Below are 17,314 nucleotides of genomic sequence, written 5' to 3'. Positions count from 1 at the left end.
GGTCAAACTGTCAAGAAATACGAGAAGACCCCTCCTAAAACCAGAGTGATGTCACCATGAAGCAAACTTTGACGGAGTCCCCCAATAACAGTGTGGTCCTCCTAAGTCACATTTGGGTGGTTAACACACACACACACACACACACACACACACTCAGATGTTATCCAGACTTGCACTTTGAAACAATGAAAAGGACCTACAAGCCACGGTCCATGTAAATCACATCACACCCAGGTGACTGCCAAACACACACACACACAGCATCCATAAAGAATGATGATAGATTAAATTATTAGTTCATTAAGTGGTACACTGGATTATATTTACCCTTTCAGGCTCTGGATGTTTCAGGTCCAGATCATTGTTTGGAAAGCTGTTTGGTTGTGGCTTTAGGCAGCTCACAGTCTTCTGAATCTGGCTGGTCTCAGTCTTCGTGTGTAACAGATAGAGAATGAAGACAAAAGAACAGTAATCTGACAGTTACTAAAAATGCATCACTCAAGAGGATGAATAGACCATTTCACTATCGGCAAATAGCGTAAGGTACACATCGTGCATGAGAAACATTCATTAAAATCTGTCCTAGGTCAATGTTACCTCTTCAAAATCTTGCACTGAAGAAGAATGCATGGCTTCTGAGCCTTGCTGAGGCATTTCTTCATCAAGATCCTGCAACAAAGAAAAGATGGCACAAAGATTAGACCAAGTGCTCTTCTTGCAACTGTACTGGGCAGTCCTGTGCTTCTGTCTTTAATTTGCATGTGTGTGTGTGTGTGTGTGTGGGGGGGGGGGGGGGCTTTCCACTCAAGAAATGTTTTCTTCTGAAAAAAATACTGGCTACAATAATTAACAACTGATTCCTTTGCAATCATCCATCCTCTTCCACTTATCCTTATCAGGATTGTGGGGTAGCAGTTTTGGGGCCTATACCAGCTACCATAGGGCAGTACAACCTGGACAGATCGCCAGTCTAACATGGAAGGACAAGCATTTGCATTCACACCAAAGGGCAGTTTTGAATCACCAGTTAACCTAACCCCATAAGCTACATCTTTGGACTGTGGGAAGAAGCCAGAGTACACAGCCAGAGAGAGCCCATGCATTACAGCAGTAAAAAGTGCCTAAAACAAGTTAAGAAGTTGTATAGTACTATCTATCTTAATGTTCAAGCCTGAGTTTCAAAAAATTTCAACATAGAAACAAAGCACATGCAGTCAGCTCTGCATGCTGTAGGTCAAACTGTCAAGACATACGAGAAGACCCCTCCTAAAACCAGAGTGATGTCACCATGAAGCAAACTTTGACGGAGTCCCCCAATAACAGTGTGGTCCTCCTAAGTCACATTTGGGTGGTTAACACACACACACACACACACTCAGATGTTATCCAGACTTGCACTTTGAAACAATGAAAAGGACCTACAAGCCACGGTCCATGTAAATCACATCACACCCAGGTGACTGCCAAACACACACACACACAGCATCCATAAAGAATGATGATAGATTAAATTATTAGTTCATTAAGTGGTACACTGGATTATATTTACCCTTTCAGGCTCTGGATGTTTCAGGTCCAGATCATTGTTTGGAAAGCTGTTTGGTTGCGGCTTTAGGCAGCTCACAGTCTTCTGAATCTGGCTGGTCTCAGTCTTCGTGTGTAACAGATAGAGAATGAAGACAAAAGAACAGTAATCTGACAGTTACTAAAAATGCATCACTCAAGAGGATGAATAGACCATTTCACTATCGGCAAATAGCGTAAGGTACACATCGTGCATGAGAAACATTCATTAAAATCTGTCCTAGGTCAATGTTACCTCTTCAAAATCTTGCACTGAAGAAGAATGCATGGCTTCTGAGCCTTGCTGAGGCATTTCTTCATCAAGATCCTGCAACAAAGAAAAGATGGCACAAAGATTAGACCAAGTGCTCTTCTTGCAACTGTACTGGGCAGTCCTGTGCTTCTGTCTTTAATTTGCATGTGTGTGTGTGTGTGTGTGTGGGGGGGGGGGGGGGCTTTCCACTCAAGAAATGTTTTCTTCTGAAAAAAATACTGGCTACAATAATTAACAACTGATTCCTTTGCAATCATCCATCCTCTTCCACTTATCCTTATCAGGATTGTGGGGTAGCAGTTTTGGGGCCTATACCAGCTACCATAGGGCAGTACAACCTGGACAGATCGCCAGTCTAACATGGAAGGACAAGCATTTGCATTCACACCAAAGGGCAGTTTTGAATCACCAGTTAACCTAACCCCATAAGCTACATCTTTGGACTGTGGGAAGAAGCCAGAGTACACAGCCAGAGAGAGCCCATGCATTACAGCAGTAAAAAGTGCCTAAAACAAGTTAAGAAGTTGTATAGTACTATCTATCTTAATGTTCAAGCCTGAGTTTCAAAAAATTTCAACATAGAAACAAAGCACATGCAGTCAGCTCTGCATGCTGTAGGTCAAACTGTCAAGACATACGAGAAGACCCCTCCTAAAACCAGAGTGATGTCACCATGAAGCAAACTTTGACGGAGTCCCCCAATAACAGTGTGGTCCTCCTAAGTCACATTTGGGTGGTTAACACACACACACACTCAGATGTTATCCAGACTTGCACTTTGAAACAATGAAAAGGACCTACAAGCCACGGTCCATGTAAATCACATCACACCCAGGTGACTGCCAAACACACACACACACAGCATCCATAAAGAATGATGATAGATTAAATTATTAGTTCATTAAGTGGTACACTGGATTATATTTACCCTTTCAGGCTCTGGATGTTTCAGGTCCAGATCATTGTTTGGAAAGCTGTTTGGTTGTGGCTTTAGGCAGCTCACAGTCTTCTGAATCTGGCTGGTCTCAGTCTTCGTGTGTAACAGATAGAGAATGAAGACAAAAGAACAGTAATCTGACAGTTACTAAAAATGCATCACTCAAGAGGATGAATAGACCATTTCACTATCGGCAAATAGCGTAAGGTACACATCGTGCATGAGAAACATTCATTAAAATCTGTCCTAGGTCAATGTTACCTCTTCAAAATCTTGCACTGAAGAAGAATGCATGGCTTCTGAGCCTTGCTGAGGCATTTCTTCATCAAGATCCTGCAACAAAGAAAAGATGGCACAAAGATTAGACCAAGTGCTCTTCTTGCAACTGTACTGGGCAGTCCTGTGCTTCTGTCTTTAATTTGCATGTGTGTGTGTGTGTGTGTGTGTGTGGGGGGGGGGGGCTTTCCACTCAAGAAATGTTTTCTTCTGAAAAAAATACTGGCTACAATAATTTGGAAAGCTGTTTGGTTGCGGCTTTAGGCAGCTCACAGTCTTCTGAATCTGGCTGGTCTCAGTCTTCGTGTGTAACAGATAGAGAATGAATATACAGTGCATTTTTGAAGAGGCTTTTGAAACATTAAATAAACTGTATGAGAAAGATAAGTTTCAAGCTATTGTCTTTAAAATATTCACTGTCATGTATAGAGAATTTAAGGCCCTATGATTAAGAGACAAATAGTCAGTGTGATTTCTTTATTTTTTAAGCCATTGCTAAAGGAGTAAAACAATCACCTGTAGCAGCAACGAACTGTCACTAGGGCCCATTTATCTTCAAGGGACAAAATTTAAAATGAATCTAACTAAAGAGGCTACACAGCAAAATCTCCAGTGTTAAATTAACACTAGAGAGTGTCTATATGGGTCCACACAACACTGTTGAGTGTTGAATTAACACTTTTGACAGTGTTATATGTTTAAAAGTAACCTAGTCAGTTTTGAAGATTAACAAAGACTAACACTGAGCAGTGCTGATTTTCTAACACTGGAATATTTCTAACATTTTGAGTTATTTTCCAGTGTTAGAAAATCAGCACTGCTCAGTGTTAGCCATTGTTAATCTTCAAAACTGACTAGGTTACTTTTAAACATATAACACTGTCAAAAGTGTTAATTTAACACTCAACAGTGTTGTATTTAACACTCAGAGGTGTGGACCCTTATAGACACTCTCCAGTGTTAATTTAACACTGGAGATTTTGCTGTGTAGAATCACATTAAACATCAATCACTGTTAAAATTTAGAAACCGAAAGCCATTTTTTATTTCTGCATACCTGCTGATATTTTTTTAGTGCTTTTAGAGGGCTTTGATGTGGCAGCCATCACAATTGCCTGTTTTCCATTAGTACCTATCCCTGTTTTTCCAGTAGGTTATAGTACCATGTAGTTTTTCAGTAACTACTGCACCAAGGTTCCAAGTGATCCAAAGTGATCAGAAAATTTGACATAGACTGAATGCCACCAGGTGGCTGGTCAATGGTGTCACTCGATAAGTTATGAGTGCGCCTCCTTCGTGAAAATCCAAGCCATCATTTTTGAAACTCTGAAATGTTTGAAATAGCGACCAAAATTAACAGCGTGATCCCTGAATTGAACACTAAAGTATAGACTGAGCAGCAGGCATTTTGTCACCTTGACGTCCATGCTTGCTGTGGCATTTATATCACTGGATGCTCGGCTGCATTGCTATAGTTACCCCAGGCACAGTAGGTGATACTCAATTTCAGTGAAAAACTAGATGCCCTAAGTCACGTTAAGCCAATTTGAGTAGGTACAAATGTAAAAATGGCTTAGGGTATGCAATTTATCAGTTCCAAAAAGTACAATTGTAGAAATACCTTGCATCTCCAGAGCCAATCCGAGTCACCATAATTATAGTCTATTTCTTCGCCTGGACTTATGTCTCTGCTTGCAAATAAGCATAGATGGGGCTTTCCATTGATATTTAATATTTTCATCTTAGCACTTGGACTGATGTGGTTGTCGTTGACAAGTCTGCCTAATGACCCATCTTCTTGAGATGCATCCACACTGTGGGGTTAGGCAAAAAAGTATTAGCTTAACTAGTTAGTTAGGAAGCTTTTTTTTTCATAAATCAAAAGCAATGTGTCATTTAATCTTAATCAAACTACACTGATATAATACGCACCACCAGAGTTTTCCATCAAACTTGAATTCAAACATGAACACCTTCAGGCTGTCATGATAAACTCTGTGTCTCCGCTCACATTCTTCTTTTGTTATGAGTTTACCTCTGTATTCCAAAAGAAAGTCTCCTTTTTGGAATGGAACAGTCGTGAAAATGCCCCGACCTGAATTGCAGAGGCATACCAAGTGAGTGACAAAAGACAAAGTGACAAACTCCAAATCTAATCCAAACTAAAGACCCACTTACCTTTGAAGGCATTTATGTAGTGGATATCAAGTCCCAGTTTGTCCCTTCCAGCAGAAACATGACAGACTGCATCCTCCCGTGGAGGAATGCGTCTCCTTCGCATGTTCTCCTGTACGATTGGCTGTATTACCAAAGCATATAAAGTATTACGATTATCGTCATCATTGTCATCATCATCAGTAGTAGCAGAACTAGCAGTAGTGTAGTTTACAGCATAAACACAGCTGACTTATTCATAGTGCTAATTTATGCCTTCTTTTAAAATGTTAAAGGCCTAGTACTCAAAATGGCGACATGTGACATTTCTGTAATGGCGACTGCAGAGAGTGATACAAGTACTGAGAAAGCTTAGGCATCAAAACTGTAAGAAGTTTTTTCTTCAGGCATATAAATAAATACACGACTAAATACACTTATACCCTTGCTTTTATTTTAGGGCTGTCAGCAGAATGACAGACATTGGACAAACTGCCCGAAATTAGCTAACAGCGACATCAGGGATTTTGACTCAGACTGCGCTGGTTTAATTGTTAATCGCGTTAGTCGCGATGTCGGCATTAACACGTTTAAGCCACAATAATGCTTTAACACCGAGTAAATCCTAACACGGGTTAGCCCGCTTTATCGCGTTGACGCGGTTAGTCGTCAGCCCTATTTTATTTACTCAATGACAAACGCTGGGGCCGTTTTACTTCTTCAAAGACTCACTAACAGTCCATAAAGCATAAATTAAACCAGTTTAATATAGGCCTGTGCACCTATAATTTCATATAGTATTAAAGTCATGGTGCATTTTACATTAAAAAAGGCTTACCTTTGTGTTTTTAATCCGTCTTCGTATTGCCGTCGACATACACTTGTTAAAGGGCACGCGCGCGAAAGTTGTGGCGCCGTTTCCTGTAGGTACCGCCTATATATATAGCCTACCAATCACAATGACTTCCGGCCGTGTGTATTGAAAATGTGTATTAAATTGCAGTACCTACACACATCCACTCTAACTCGAAACGTCGCTGTGCAATACACTGGAATACACAAAAATCAGGTGAGGGGTATAGGTGGACTTTTAAGAAAATCAGAAAATCTTTTAATTATAGTTTAATAAATGAATTTACACTACAGTTTAAGCAAATACAGGTCAAAAGATAAATAATGACCTCATAAGAAGTAGAAAAAATTATTATTTAGACACTTAAAAATGCATTTACAAGTCATGTTTTAGGGGGACACATGAATACACAGCAAAAAGTCGAAATGTCCCCGGAGCCCAGGTACAGCGCAGGTCAAATGTCAATCCATACCACATAGACGCACTCACACACACACACACACACACACACACACACACACACACACACTACTAAAAAGAAAAAAAAAACATAACATAATACTGATTTATTTTCAATCGTATAGAAATACCAATAAGCAACTTCTTGTTTTATTATCATTAAGACTGAAAATGTACTTTTTTGCTCTCATGCTAAACCTTAATAAACTTTCCCCGCCCTCTGAGAAGGTTGCACGGCATGGCTATCAATACTGCTATGATAACACGTGCATGTACTATTGTACTGATTCATTTCTACATAATCAAATGTAATGGAGCAGATTTTTCAACAGATTTAGTAACATTAGCCTCCGTTTACTCATTGTGAAAAGGCATTTGTTTACCCTCTAAATTAAAAAGGTTAATTAGGCACAAATAAATTTCACTTTGGTGAAGTTTTTCAGATTTCAAATTATTTTCTGGAAAACAGTTGATTCAGCTCTAAAGTATTGTCTGTTAATAAAGTAGACAGCCAATTAATTTCAATTCAATTTTATTTATTAGGCGCCAAATCACAACAAAAGTCGCCTCAAGGTGCTTTATATTGTACAGTATACCCTATAATAATAGATACAGAGATCATTCGTAGATTGCTCGTTGGAAAATGAAAAGGGTACAATGATAACTGCAGTAACTAGTGAGATATCATGTACTTTGCTACCATATATAGTAAGAACGCATGTGTAGTTTTATATTATATGAATTGAATTTCTGGTGTTGCAAATACAGTAAATGTTTTTATTTCGACACGGTATCTGTGATTCATTCAGTCATTTTCCCATAATATGATTATTATATTGTGACTTTGTAGTTAACTAACCTTAGGAGATACAGTGGGGCAAAAAAGTATTTAGTCAGCCACCGATTGTGCAAGTTCCCCCACTTAAAATGATGACAGAGGTCAGTAATTTGCACCAGAGGTACACTTCAACTGTGAGAGACAGAATGTGAAAAAAAAATCCATGAATCCACATGGTAGGATTTGTAAAGAATTTATTCGTAAATCAGGGTGGAAAATAAGTATTTGGTCACCTCAAACAAGGAAAATCTCTGGCTCTCACAGACCTGTAACGTCTTCTGTAAGAAGCTTTTCTGTCCCCCACTCGTTACCTGTATGAATGGCACCTGTTTGAACTCATCATCTGTATAAAAGACACCTGTCCACAGCCTCAAACAGTCAGACTCCAAACTCCGCCATGGCCAAGACCAAAGAGCTTTCGAAGGACACCAGGAAAAGTATTGTAGACCTGCACCAGACTGGGAAGAGTGAATCTACAATAGGCAAGCAGCTTGGTGTGAAGAAATCAACTGTGGGAGCAATCATCAGAAAATGGAAGACATACAAGACCACTGATAATCTCCCTCGATCTGGGGCTCCACGCAAGATCTCATCCCGTGGGGTCAAAATGATCATGAGAACGGTGAGCAAAGATCCCAGAACCACACGGGGGGACCTGGTGAATGACCTGCAGAGAGCTGGGACCAAAGTAACAAAGGTCACCATCAGTAACACACTACAACGGCAGGGAATCAAATCCCGCAGTGCCAGACGTGTTCCGCTGCTGAAGCCAGTGCATGTCCAGGCCCGTCTGAAGTTTGCCAGAGAGCACATGGATGATACAGCAGAGGATTGGGAGAATGTCATGTGGTCAGATGAAACCAAAGTAGAACTTTTTGGTATAAACTCAACTCGTCGTGTTTGGAGGAAGAAGAATACTGAGTTGCATCCCAAGAACACCATACCTACTGTGAAGCATGGGGGTGGAAACATCATGCTATGGGGCTGTTTTTCTGCCAAGGGGACAGGACGACTGATCCGTGTTAAGGACAGAATGAATGGGGCCATGTATCGTGAGATTTTGAGCCAAAACCTCCTTCCATCAGTGAGAACTTTGAAGATGAAACGAGGCTGGGTCTTCCAACATGACAATGATCCAAAACACAGCGCCCGGGCAACAAAGGAGTGGCTCCGTAAGAAGCATTTGAAAGTCCTGGAGTAGCCTAGCCAGTCTCCAGACCTCAACCCCATAGAAAATCTGTGGCGGGAGTTGAAAGTCCGTGTTGCTTGGCGACAGCCCCAAAACATCACTGCTCTCGAGAAGATCTGCATGGAGGAATGGGCCAAAATACCAGCTACTGTGTGTGCAAACCTGCTAAAGACCTATAGTAAACGTTTGACCTCTGTTATTGCCAACAAAGGTTATGTTACAAAGTATTGAGTTGTATTTTTGTTATTGACCAAATACTTATTTTCCACCCTGATTTACAAATAAATTCTTTACAAATCCTACCATGTGGATTCATGGATTTTTTTTTTCACATTCTGTCTCTCACAGTTGAAGTGTACCTCTGGTGCAAATTACTGACCTCTGTCATCATTTTAGGTGGGGGAACTTGCACAATCGGTGGCTGACTAAATACTTTTTTGCCCCACTGTATTTTGATGCTTGCAAACATGCAACACAGCAGAATTAAGCATCGCCGCCTATGAACACGCGAGTGTACCCCTACACTGAAATAACACACAGACTTAAGCATTCTTTGTATTCTTCATGATTCTGGACAGGTCCATTAATGCTAGAGGCATTCTACTAATTTGAAAATGTATCTGAGGCACCATGAATATTTCAGATCCACAGTAGGCCCATGGCGGTGCTGAGTCAGCATCCTTTGCAATCGAATACCTCTGCTTTATGGAAAACATGCTAAGTACCCACACAAGAATGATTCAAGGCTCATTTCTGGAATTTGAAGTGGAAGAAAAAAAAACCTGCAGAATAGATCCAAAGCAAAGCTAGCACGTTTTTAGTCATGCCATTGGATTTGCACGATCAAAACTTTGTCTTGTTGTCAAGTGAAGACATATATTGAAGTACATTGAAGTGATCATGTGTGAGACAAAAGCAGTAAATTATTTAAATACTTATTGGTTAATGTAATCAGTTATGGAGTAGAAAGACAGACCAAAAAACTAAACAAATGAATGAAAAAACAATTTGACGCCAAATATTATTTGATCCTATTACTTCACAAAATGTGGTACACATCAGTAAAGACAACAATGAAAATGCCTTTGCAGTGCAGGACACAAGTATGTGCATTCACACATACACAGATTGTGACCTAAGGAAACAGTCCTTTAAGTACAGTCTCTATATGTCACACATATACACATGGAGAAGATATTAAACTTTAATGATTCTTACCATAACTTCCAATAAAAACCATAACTTGGCTAACCCCGACCTTAGACTATGTGTTAAAGTTAAATCTGAATTTTCTTTTTAAAATGGGGAAATTCAATTATGCAGAATTTTTGGAGCCAAAAGTTACTGATAACACACACAGAAACTGAAGAGATTTATGTCCAATAATATAAGAAATATAAGAGCACACACTGACATTCCCAAGCCTACAAAATGTGTGTATTTTTCACCATCGTAGCCTTGGATAATTTCACATGGCCTTAGACACATGTGTGTGTGTCAGCTTATAACTGGGACAGCAGCTTTAATCCCTCTGAAAACTGATGACCCAAGCTTTGAAGAAACAGTTGGTGCTACCAGCCAGCTTACACAGACATATGCACATATGACTACAGCTCCTGGAATTGATTGCCTGTACAAGTACAGGGAGTGCAGAATTATTAGGCAAATGAGTATTTTGTCCACATCATCCTCTTCATGCATGTTGTCTTACTCCAAGCTGTATAGGCTCGAAAGCCTACTACCAATTAAGCATATTAGGTGATGTGCATCTCTGTAATGAGAAGGGGTGTGGTCTAATGACATCAACACCCTATATCAGGTGTGCATAATTACTAGGCAACTTCCTTTCCTTTGGCAAAATGGGTCAAAAGAAGGACTTGACAGGCTCAGAAAAGTCAAAAATAGTGAGATATCTTGCAGAGGGATGCAGCAGTCTCAAAATTGCAAAGCTTCTGAAGCGTGATCATCGAACAATCAAGTGTTTCATTCAAAATAGTCAACAGGGTCGCAAGAAGCGTGTGGAAAAACCAAGGCGCAAAATAACTGCCCATGAACTGAGAAAAGTCAAGCGTGCAGCTGCCAAGATGCCACTTGCCACCAGTTTGGCCATATTTCAGAGCTGCAACATCACTGGAGTGCCCAAAAGCACAAGGTGTGCAATACTCAGAGACATGGCCAAGGTAAGAAAGGCTGAAAGACGACCACCACTGAACAAGACACACAAGCTGAAACGTCAAGACTGGGCCAAGAAATATCTCAAGACTGATTTCTCTAAGGTTTTATGGACTGATGAAATGAGAGTGAGTCTTGATGGGCCAGATGGATGGGCCCGTGGCTGGATTGGTAAAGGGCAGAGAGCTCCAGTCCGACTCAGTTGCCAGCAAGGTGGAGGTGGAGTACTGGTTTGGGCTGGTATCATCAAAGATGAGCTTGTGGGGCCTTTTCGGGTTGAGAATGGAGTCAAGCTCAACTCCCAGTCCTACTGCCAGTTTCTGGAAGACACCTTCTTCAAGCAGTGGTACAGGAAGAAGTCTGCATCCTTCAAGAAAAACATGATTTTCATGCAGGACAATGCTCCATCACACGCGTCCAAGTACTCCACAGCGTGGCCGGCAAGACAGGGTATAAAAGAAGAAAAACTAATGACATGGCCACCTCGTTCACCTGATCTGAACCCCATTTCTGACCACACACAGTGGTCGGAAAGATAGAAAATACTTCAACAAGTGCTGGGAGCATGGAAAACTGTTCCAGCTGTTCAAAAAACAAGGATACGAGGATGCTTAAATCTTCACAATTTACAAACAAAAAAAGACTGTGCACTGTGCAGACTGTGGAAACCATTGTGAAATTTACCTTCTTGCTGTTGCTGCTAAATTGCTACTGTAGCCAAAATCCTCAGTCACCTTCAGAAATATATATTACAAGAATTTTTTCCTGAAAGCCAGTGTGGCTTCCAGTCTTTCATCCACTGTGGACATGATCGTTATACTAGTACGACTGCAAGAACAGTGCATTGAATAACATTTTTGTTGATTTTATAAACGCTTTGGATGCAGTAGTCAGAGCGCTGTACGGTTCCCCGGATATCTTTGAATCAGCAGACAAATCCGAGCAACTGGTGCTTTTAGTTATCAGTAAGCATCAGCCCAAACACGTGTCCACTGAAATTGCTGGACCGCAAATAAAAATCTCTTAAACCCATGTTTTCTTAACAATAAAATATAGAAATCCTATATCAGACAAGAACAGGACAAAATTCCTCTCCAAACGTCTCCTCAGTTCCAGAACATTTACAGGCTGTTGTTAAAAAAAAGAGGGTATGATACACCGTGGTAAACATAGCCCTGATCCAATTCTCTTAAGATGCTTTGCTGCCATTAAACTCAAAATAATCTATTTTTACTCGTATGATATTATTTCTATCTTCTGTTGTGGTTTTATAGTTTCATTTGGTCTACATTTTATACAGTGCAAAGCTTTTGTGGAAATGGGGTTGTTTACATATTTGTGTCTGTGTGTGGTTCTTTGAAGTTATAATTTACAGCTTTTGTCAAAGAGAAATATTGTTTTAGGAATAATTGGGGGTTTGGGACACTATTGTACTGTTGGTTAATTGTCATATAGAGAATGGATTATCCTGGGGTTTTGTGTAAAATCTATGCGTGCCATATTTTAGTTGACTTGTGAGGGCCAACAGACCTGAATAAAAATGAGCAAAACAAAATCAGATAGGTTAATATTTAATTATTTCAGGGTTCAATGTTATATTTTCACATTATTAAGAGGCAGTATAACAATGCCTGTTACCTAAAAGCAAAGCTCCAAGGTGATATATAATTGTAATATCAAAATGTTCCCATGAGCAAAATGGTTTTAAGTATTCTCTTTTGCAGGATCAATGAAAGAAATGGTTGTGCAAGTTATGAAAAATATTCAGAAACTTTTGTGTTTTAAGGAGTTTCTTTCACATATGATCCAGTTCTTATATTTAGAACTGTGCTTTTGCATTGTTAGAATGCATAATTGTTGTGACTGCTAATGCTTTAAGACCTCCATAAATATTCAGTGGGTTAAAGGTTGCTTGACACTAGAAGAGTGTCTGTATAAGTCAGCACTCCAACTAACCTTAGATTAGCAAGCAGCATGTTTGGCATTACTGCCAGAAGTTTGGAACTACAACTGCTGCTATGTCTCAGCCCACTCCAAGTTTGATCGTTTCTCCGTCCTGAGAAGATTATTAATGTCACTACTTTCAAGTCGGTTAACTTAAACAATCCTCATGAGTATATAAGATCTATCCTAAAAAACCCTCTTAACCCAATATGAACAAAACCAACATATGAGAGATGTGTACTGCAATTGCAGTCTGTACTGCTAAGTGAGAGAGAAATCTTAATGGCCATCAACTTCTGTTGCTGAAGCCACATGGTTCCTCTTTGTATGAACTGCTAGAGCATGTGACTGATAACACAAGCAGAGCTACAGACAAACCAAAACTATTAGCCATATGTTGTTATACATACAGAACAATGTGCAATCAGATAAACTGCTCTGGCTACACTTCAGAGAATAAACAGTAAAACTTACATGTATGTTTCTGTCTGAACAAAACACTATTACAGCACATAAATCAGGAGGCTGCTACTGATATGTTTATCTGCATGATTTTGCATATCATTTACAATCATAACAAAACACCCACACAATGTCTGCACTGGCGCATCAAAACATAAATTGAATGGGAGCCGGCGCTAAGGTCAAGCACCTGCATCAGGCTTCCTAGTTGGCGAGTGTTATCATGTTTTTGTTTTTTTGGTAAAACTAAGGTAACTGAGGTAACTGAGGTATTACTTTTCAGATATTATATGCATAGTTTAGTTCTTTGGAAAAAAAAAATCAGTAAACCACGCAGCTGAAAATGGTTGACTGTTCTTATATAAGAGCTGTAGACAAATTACTTAGATTACTGTCAGAATGTTTTGATGCTTTACATTAGCTCATTACAGAAAATACATTTTAAAGAACAGGCAATTGTCTTGTACAGTCATCTTTTTGTCCATCCATCCATTCATTCAGTTTCTTCTGCTTATCCAATTCATGGTTTATCCCAGCTGCCATAGAGTAAGAGGCAGCCTACACCCTCTACAGGTCACCAGTCTGTTGCAGGGCTAATATAGAAAGAGACAGACAACCATTTGCACTCACATTCTTACCTGCGGGCAATTCAGAATCTCTATTTAACCTAATCCCAGATGTCTTTGGACTGTGGGAGGAAGAAGAGTACTCAGCGAGAGCTTACACAGACAAAAGGAGAACATGCAAATTCCAGAAGCCTCAAAAGGCCCTGGCCAGACAGTGGATCAAACCTTCTTGCTATCAAGCAACAGTATTACCATGCCACTGTGTTGCCATTTTTTTGTGAAAATTATGTATTTTTATTTTTATTTTTTTATTAACCTTTATTTAACCAGGAAAAGTCCCATTGAGATTAAAAACCTCTTTTGCAAGGGAGTCCTGGCCAAGAGGCGACAACACGTTGAAATTACAAAGTTACATACATATTATAAATAACAATTACATTTTAAAAACATTTTTCTCTGGCTCTCTCAATCTGGACTTAAAAGCATTTAATGAAATAAGATCTGCTATCTTCCAGTCTTTTTGCATCATGTTCCATGTGAAAGGGGCAGCATAAGTAAAAGCCCTCTTTCCCAGTTCAGTTCTGGCAAATGGAACATTGAGCAATAAAAGATCGCTTGAACACAGGCTGTAAGAAACAGTACTTCTCCGTGTGAGCAGATCGCAAATATAGGTGGGCATTTGTCCAAGCAGGGCCTTATAAATAAAGATGCACCAGTGAGCAAACCTCCTGGAGGACAACGAAGGCCATCCCACTCGAGCGTACAGATCACAACAATGGGTCAAGGCCCTACATATGTAAATATGTATATCAGCAGCCTGAGCCTACTGATTCAGACTCTGTATCACTGATGCACTTCAAGTTGAACTCAGCTGACATACTATACTACGGTATCAATCAATCAAAGACTCTGTTCAAAGCTATGTTCAAAGTACTTAAAATAAAGCAGACAGTTTGCTTATATTGCATCATCTGAGTCGTTCACGTCAGTTCATAAAAAAATGAAATATCCTTTATACTTTATGTGGTTCTTTTTATGTCACTTTTTATGTCACTTTTTTTCCTTCCTAGTAGGGGTGACTCCGTAAATGTAAATGCAGAAACGACGATGAAATCTGTCAGTGGGGGAAAGACAACTGTACTAAAATTCGTGATGTACGAGAGTGGAGTGACAATTATATGCAAGCAATACTAGTTTATTGGAACTGGAGTATACATTTTCCCAAAATTAAAAAAAAATAAAAATTTAGTATATTAACTAGTGGAAATATATATCTATGTTTTCACAGTCAGTGATTTGTCTACCTAATCCTAGCAGTAGACACGGGTTGTGTTGTCTTCAGCTCACAGTGAGTTATTGTAATTTAAGTTAAACATACAAGGCTGGTTGACATCAGTTAAGTTAGAAACTCAAATAACAGCATTTTCTCTATATATGTATCCAGTGAAATGGCCTAATCAGTGTCAGAATTTATTTATCACAAAGTATCTGAGGAAACAGAGTATATGCTACTGCAAGTGAATCACTGTATTTCTCTGTAATATCATCTAATTCTTTATAACAGGTGCTATGACTGCCTGAGCTACTTCTGGAGAAAGCTAATCATCTGCACCAAAGGACAGAGAACTGTTGAAAGAATACAACAGCAACCAAGGCCACTTGATAACTACAGCACCCATAATCTGACTTTTGACAAACCACTGTTTAACATTCCTGATCTAGTAAGTAAGCAAGCAGAAAAAAAATATTTATATGTATAGCACTTATAAATCACAAAGTGTTTTGCAAGAAAACACAAATTAGAACATATAAAAGAATACATCAGAATACATGAGCTCAGAGACACTTGACCATGTAGTGCCCTAAATTAAAAAAATTAATTTTTAAATGAGTTTTTAAATTTACAGGCAAACAATAAAGACAAGGGAAAACTGGAGAGATATGTGATCTTCTGTTAGTGCCATTAAAAAAAAAATCTTATCATAATATGACAACTAGACTAAGGCAAAACAATATACTACATCAGTCTGACAATCTTATGTATTGTATCTATCAACATGAGATTTTATATGGCAAAGCAACCTAGTGTGTTTGTTTAAAATGTGCTTTCAGGACCCCCCTCCCCCTTCAAGTCTCCTATGCTCCTATTGATCATGCTGTACTCTCCACTGTCAACAAACTGAATACTGATTCATACAGGTCAGTCAGGTGTGCTCAGTAATTTTGAAACAAGAGCTAATTTTCCCACTCTAGTGTAATTAAAACCACAATGTTTTGCTGTTGTTGCTTTACTTTCCCACACTAATTACTGTAATGAAAATTATGATGGGAGGAATTTGATCAAATTCAATCAGGTCGCTCTTTACCCTGCAACACTAATCACCACTAATATTTGCAAAGCTGAGCAGAATATGAAAAGACTCTTTTTACAGATATTTACACTAACCCTATGAAACATGGTCCAATCACATGATCTGCGATACCTTTGTAACAGCAGAAAAAAATGACAGAAAACACTACATACCTCAAACACAGTGTTTAAATAGTATTTGCATATTCACGGTAATCATGTCTGCTTATTTTTTTTAGCTCTTATATCTTAATAAATAATTAATAAGAGAAGATTTAGATTTAGGAATTAAGTTAAAAGGAAATAGTGATCTGATAGATTCATTTCAGTAACACACTTCCTAGACTTCTAAACTCTAAACCAATCCAAATGATGTTCAGGGGACTTAAAAAGGCACAGAATAGTCAGACGTGAGGAATATGGATCCTCTTGGCGCTTTGAATATCTTTGACAAATTTCATTTACAGCCATTTGAAAGCTGTCAAGATATTTCAGTCTTCCATTCCTACTATTATCTAACTAGCATAAACATGAAGTAAATATGAGACATAAAAAGTTAATGCCTCATGCCAGACATCTAATTACAATAATAATATTAATGTTCTCATTATAATATATTTTCTTTCATCAACTCTCTCAGAATGAGACTCATTAACTGCTCAACGTGTTATGACAGTGTCTTTGTGAGACATCATAATATTGTTCCCATTAGTCTTAAACCACCTACTGCTACTGGTGGGCCAAACAAGAAGAAGAGCAGCAATGCAGCTACTGTCTGAAGCACACACCACTCATCCATGATAACATAATTGGAGCAATCTTATCATTGGGTACATCACAGAGGACAAGCACTCATTCATTACATTTATATTTGAAATATTTATCTGAGGCTCTTGCTGTTTAAGAGGCATTTAAATAAGATCTAGTTCTGGATTATCAATGTGCCCCAGCCTGTGATGTTGTGTGACAGAATTTTCTGTGAGCATAAATGCGTTAGACATGAAACATTATTCTATTTATTTACCTACACTGCAGTCAAACTGCGAACACATCAACAAGGTGTTGTACCATTTATGGTTAGCTGTCATGTAGATTATGTGTTGTCTTAGGGAGCAAAAGTAGAAGTGATAACAGAGTCAAGAAAAGATAACAAGATAACATGCATTCATACATTATTTATGGCATTGTTTAATATTGTTTTCCTGTCAAAAACCTGCATCCTGGTGGTCCATCCGTTCATCACGTTTAGCAGGAGCAGAGATTTATGATCACAGCAC

General features: G+C 38.9%; 1 protein-coding gene and 3 long non-coding RNA genes across 5 annotated transcripts in view; 1 reads left to right on the top strand and 3 right to left on the bottom strand.

Moving 5' to 3' along the window:
• The window catches only part of LOC309695834, a 237,029-nt gene that overhangs the window by 61,342 nt on the left and 158,373 nt on the right, over nucleotides 1-17,314 (bottom strand). The gene's annotated exons all lie outside the window — the stretch shown is intronic.
• The window catches only part of LOC309695832, a 350,850-nt gene that overhangs the window by 275,733 nt on the left and 57,803 nt on the right, over nucleotides 1-17,314 (top strand). The gene's annotated exons all lie outside the window — the stretch shown is intronic.
• LOC309696214 (uncharacterized protein) lies at nucleotides 301-1,886 on the bottom strand (the record flags this gene model as incomplete). The annotated part of the gene is made up of 4 exons (XM_082517372.1): nucleotides 1,820-1,886; nucleotides 1,550-1,651; nucleotides 598-669; nucleotides 301-429 (listed from the first exon to the last, which is right to left on the bottom strand). Exons 1-4 carry the CDS (start codon nucleotides 1,874-1,876, stop codon nucleotides 301-303), a joined length of 360 nt encoding a protein of 119 aa, XP_082373498.1. The 5' UTR covers nucleotides 1,877-1,886.
• LOC309696151 lies at nucleotides 4,201-6,572 on the bottom strand. 2 transcript variants are annotated; one of them, XR_014273365.1, is made up of 5 exons: nucleotides 6,043-6,572; nucleotides 5,229-5,349; nucleotides 4,983-5,145; nucleotides 4,466-4,864; nucleotides 4,201-4,376 (listed from the first exon to the last, which is right to left on the bottom strand). It is a non-coding gene; the product is annotated as an uncharacterized lncRNA (long non-coding RNA). The 2 variants fall into 2 exon arrangements; XR_014273364.1 differs by having other exon boundaries at nucleotides 4,201-4,864.

Source organism: Aulonocara stuartgranti, assembly GCF_965226115.1.
Source record: "Aulonocara stuartgranti genome assembly, chromosome: 19".
In the NCBI taxonomy this organism is placed as follows: Eukaryota; Metazoa; Chordata; class Actinopteri; order Cichliformes; family Cichlidae; genus Aulonocara; species Aulonocara stuartgranti.
The sequence above is the reverse complement of the archived record's forward strand: the minus strand, read 5'-3'. Positions and strand labels throughout refer to the sequence as shown.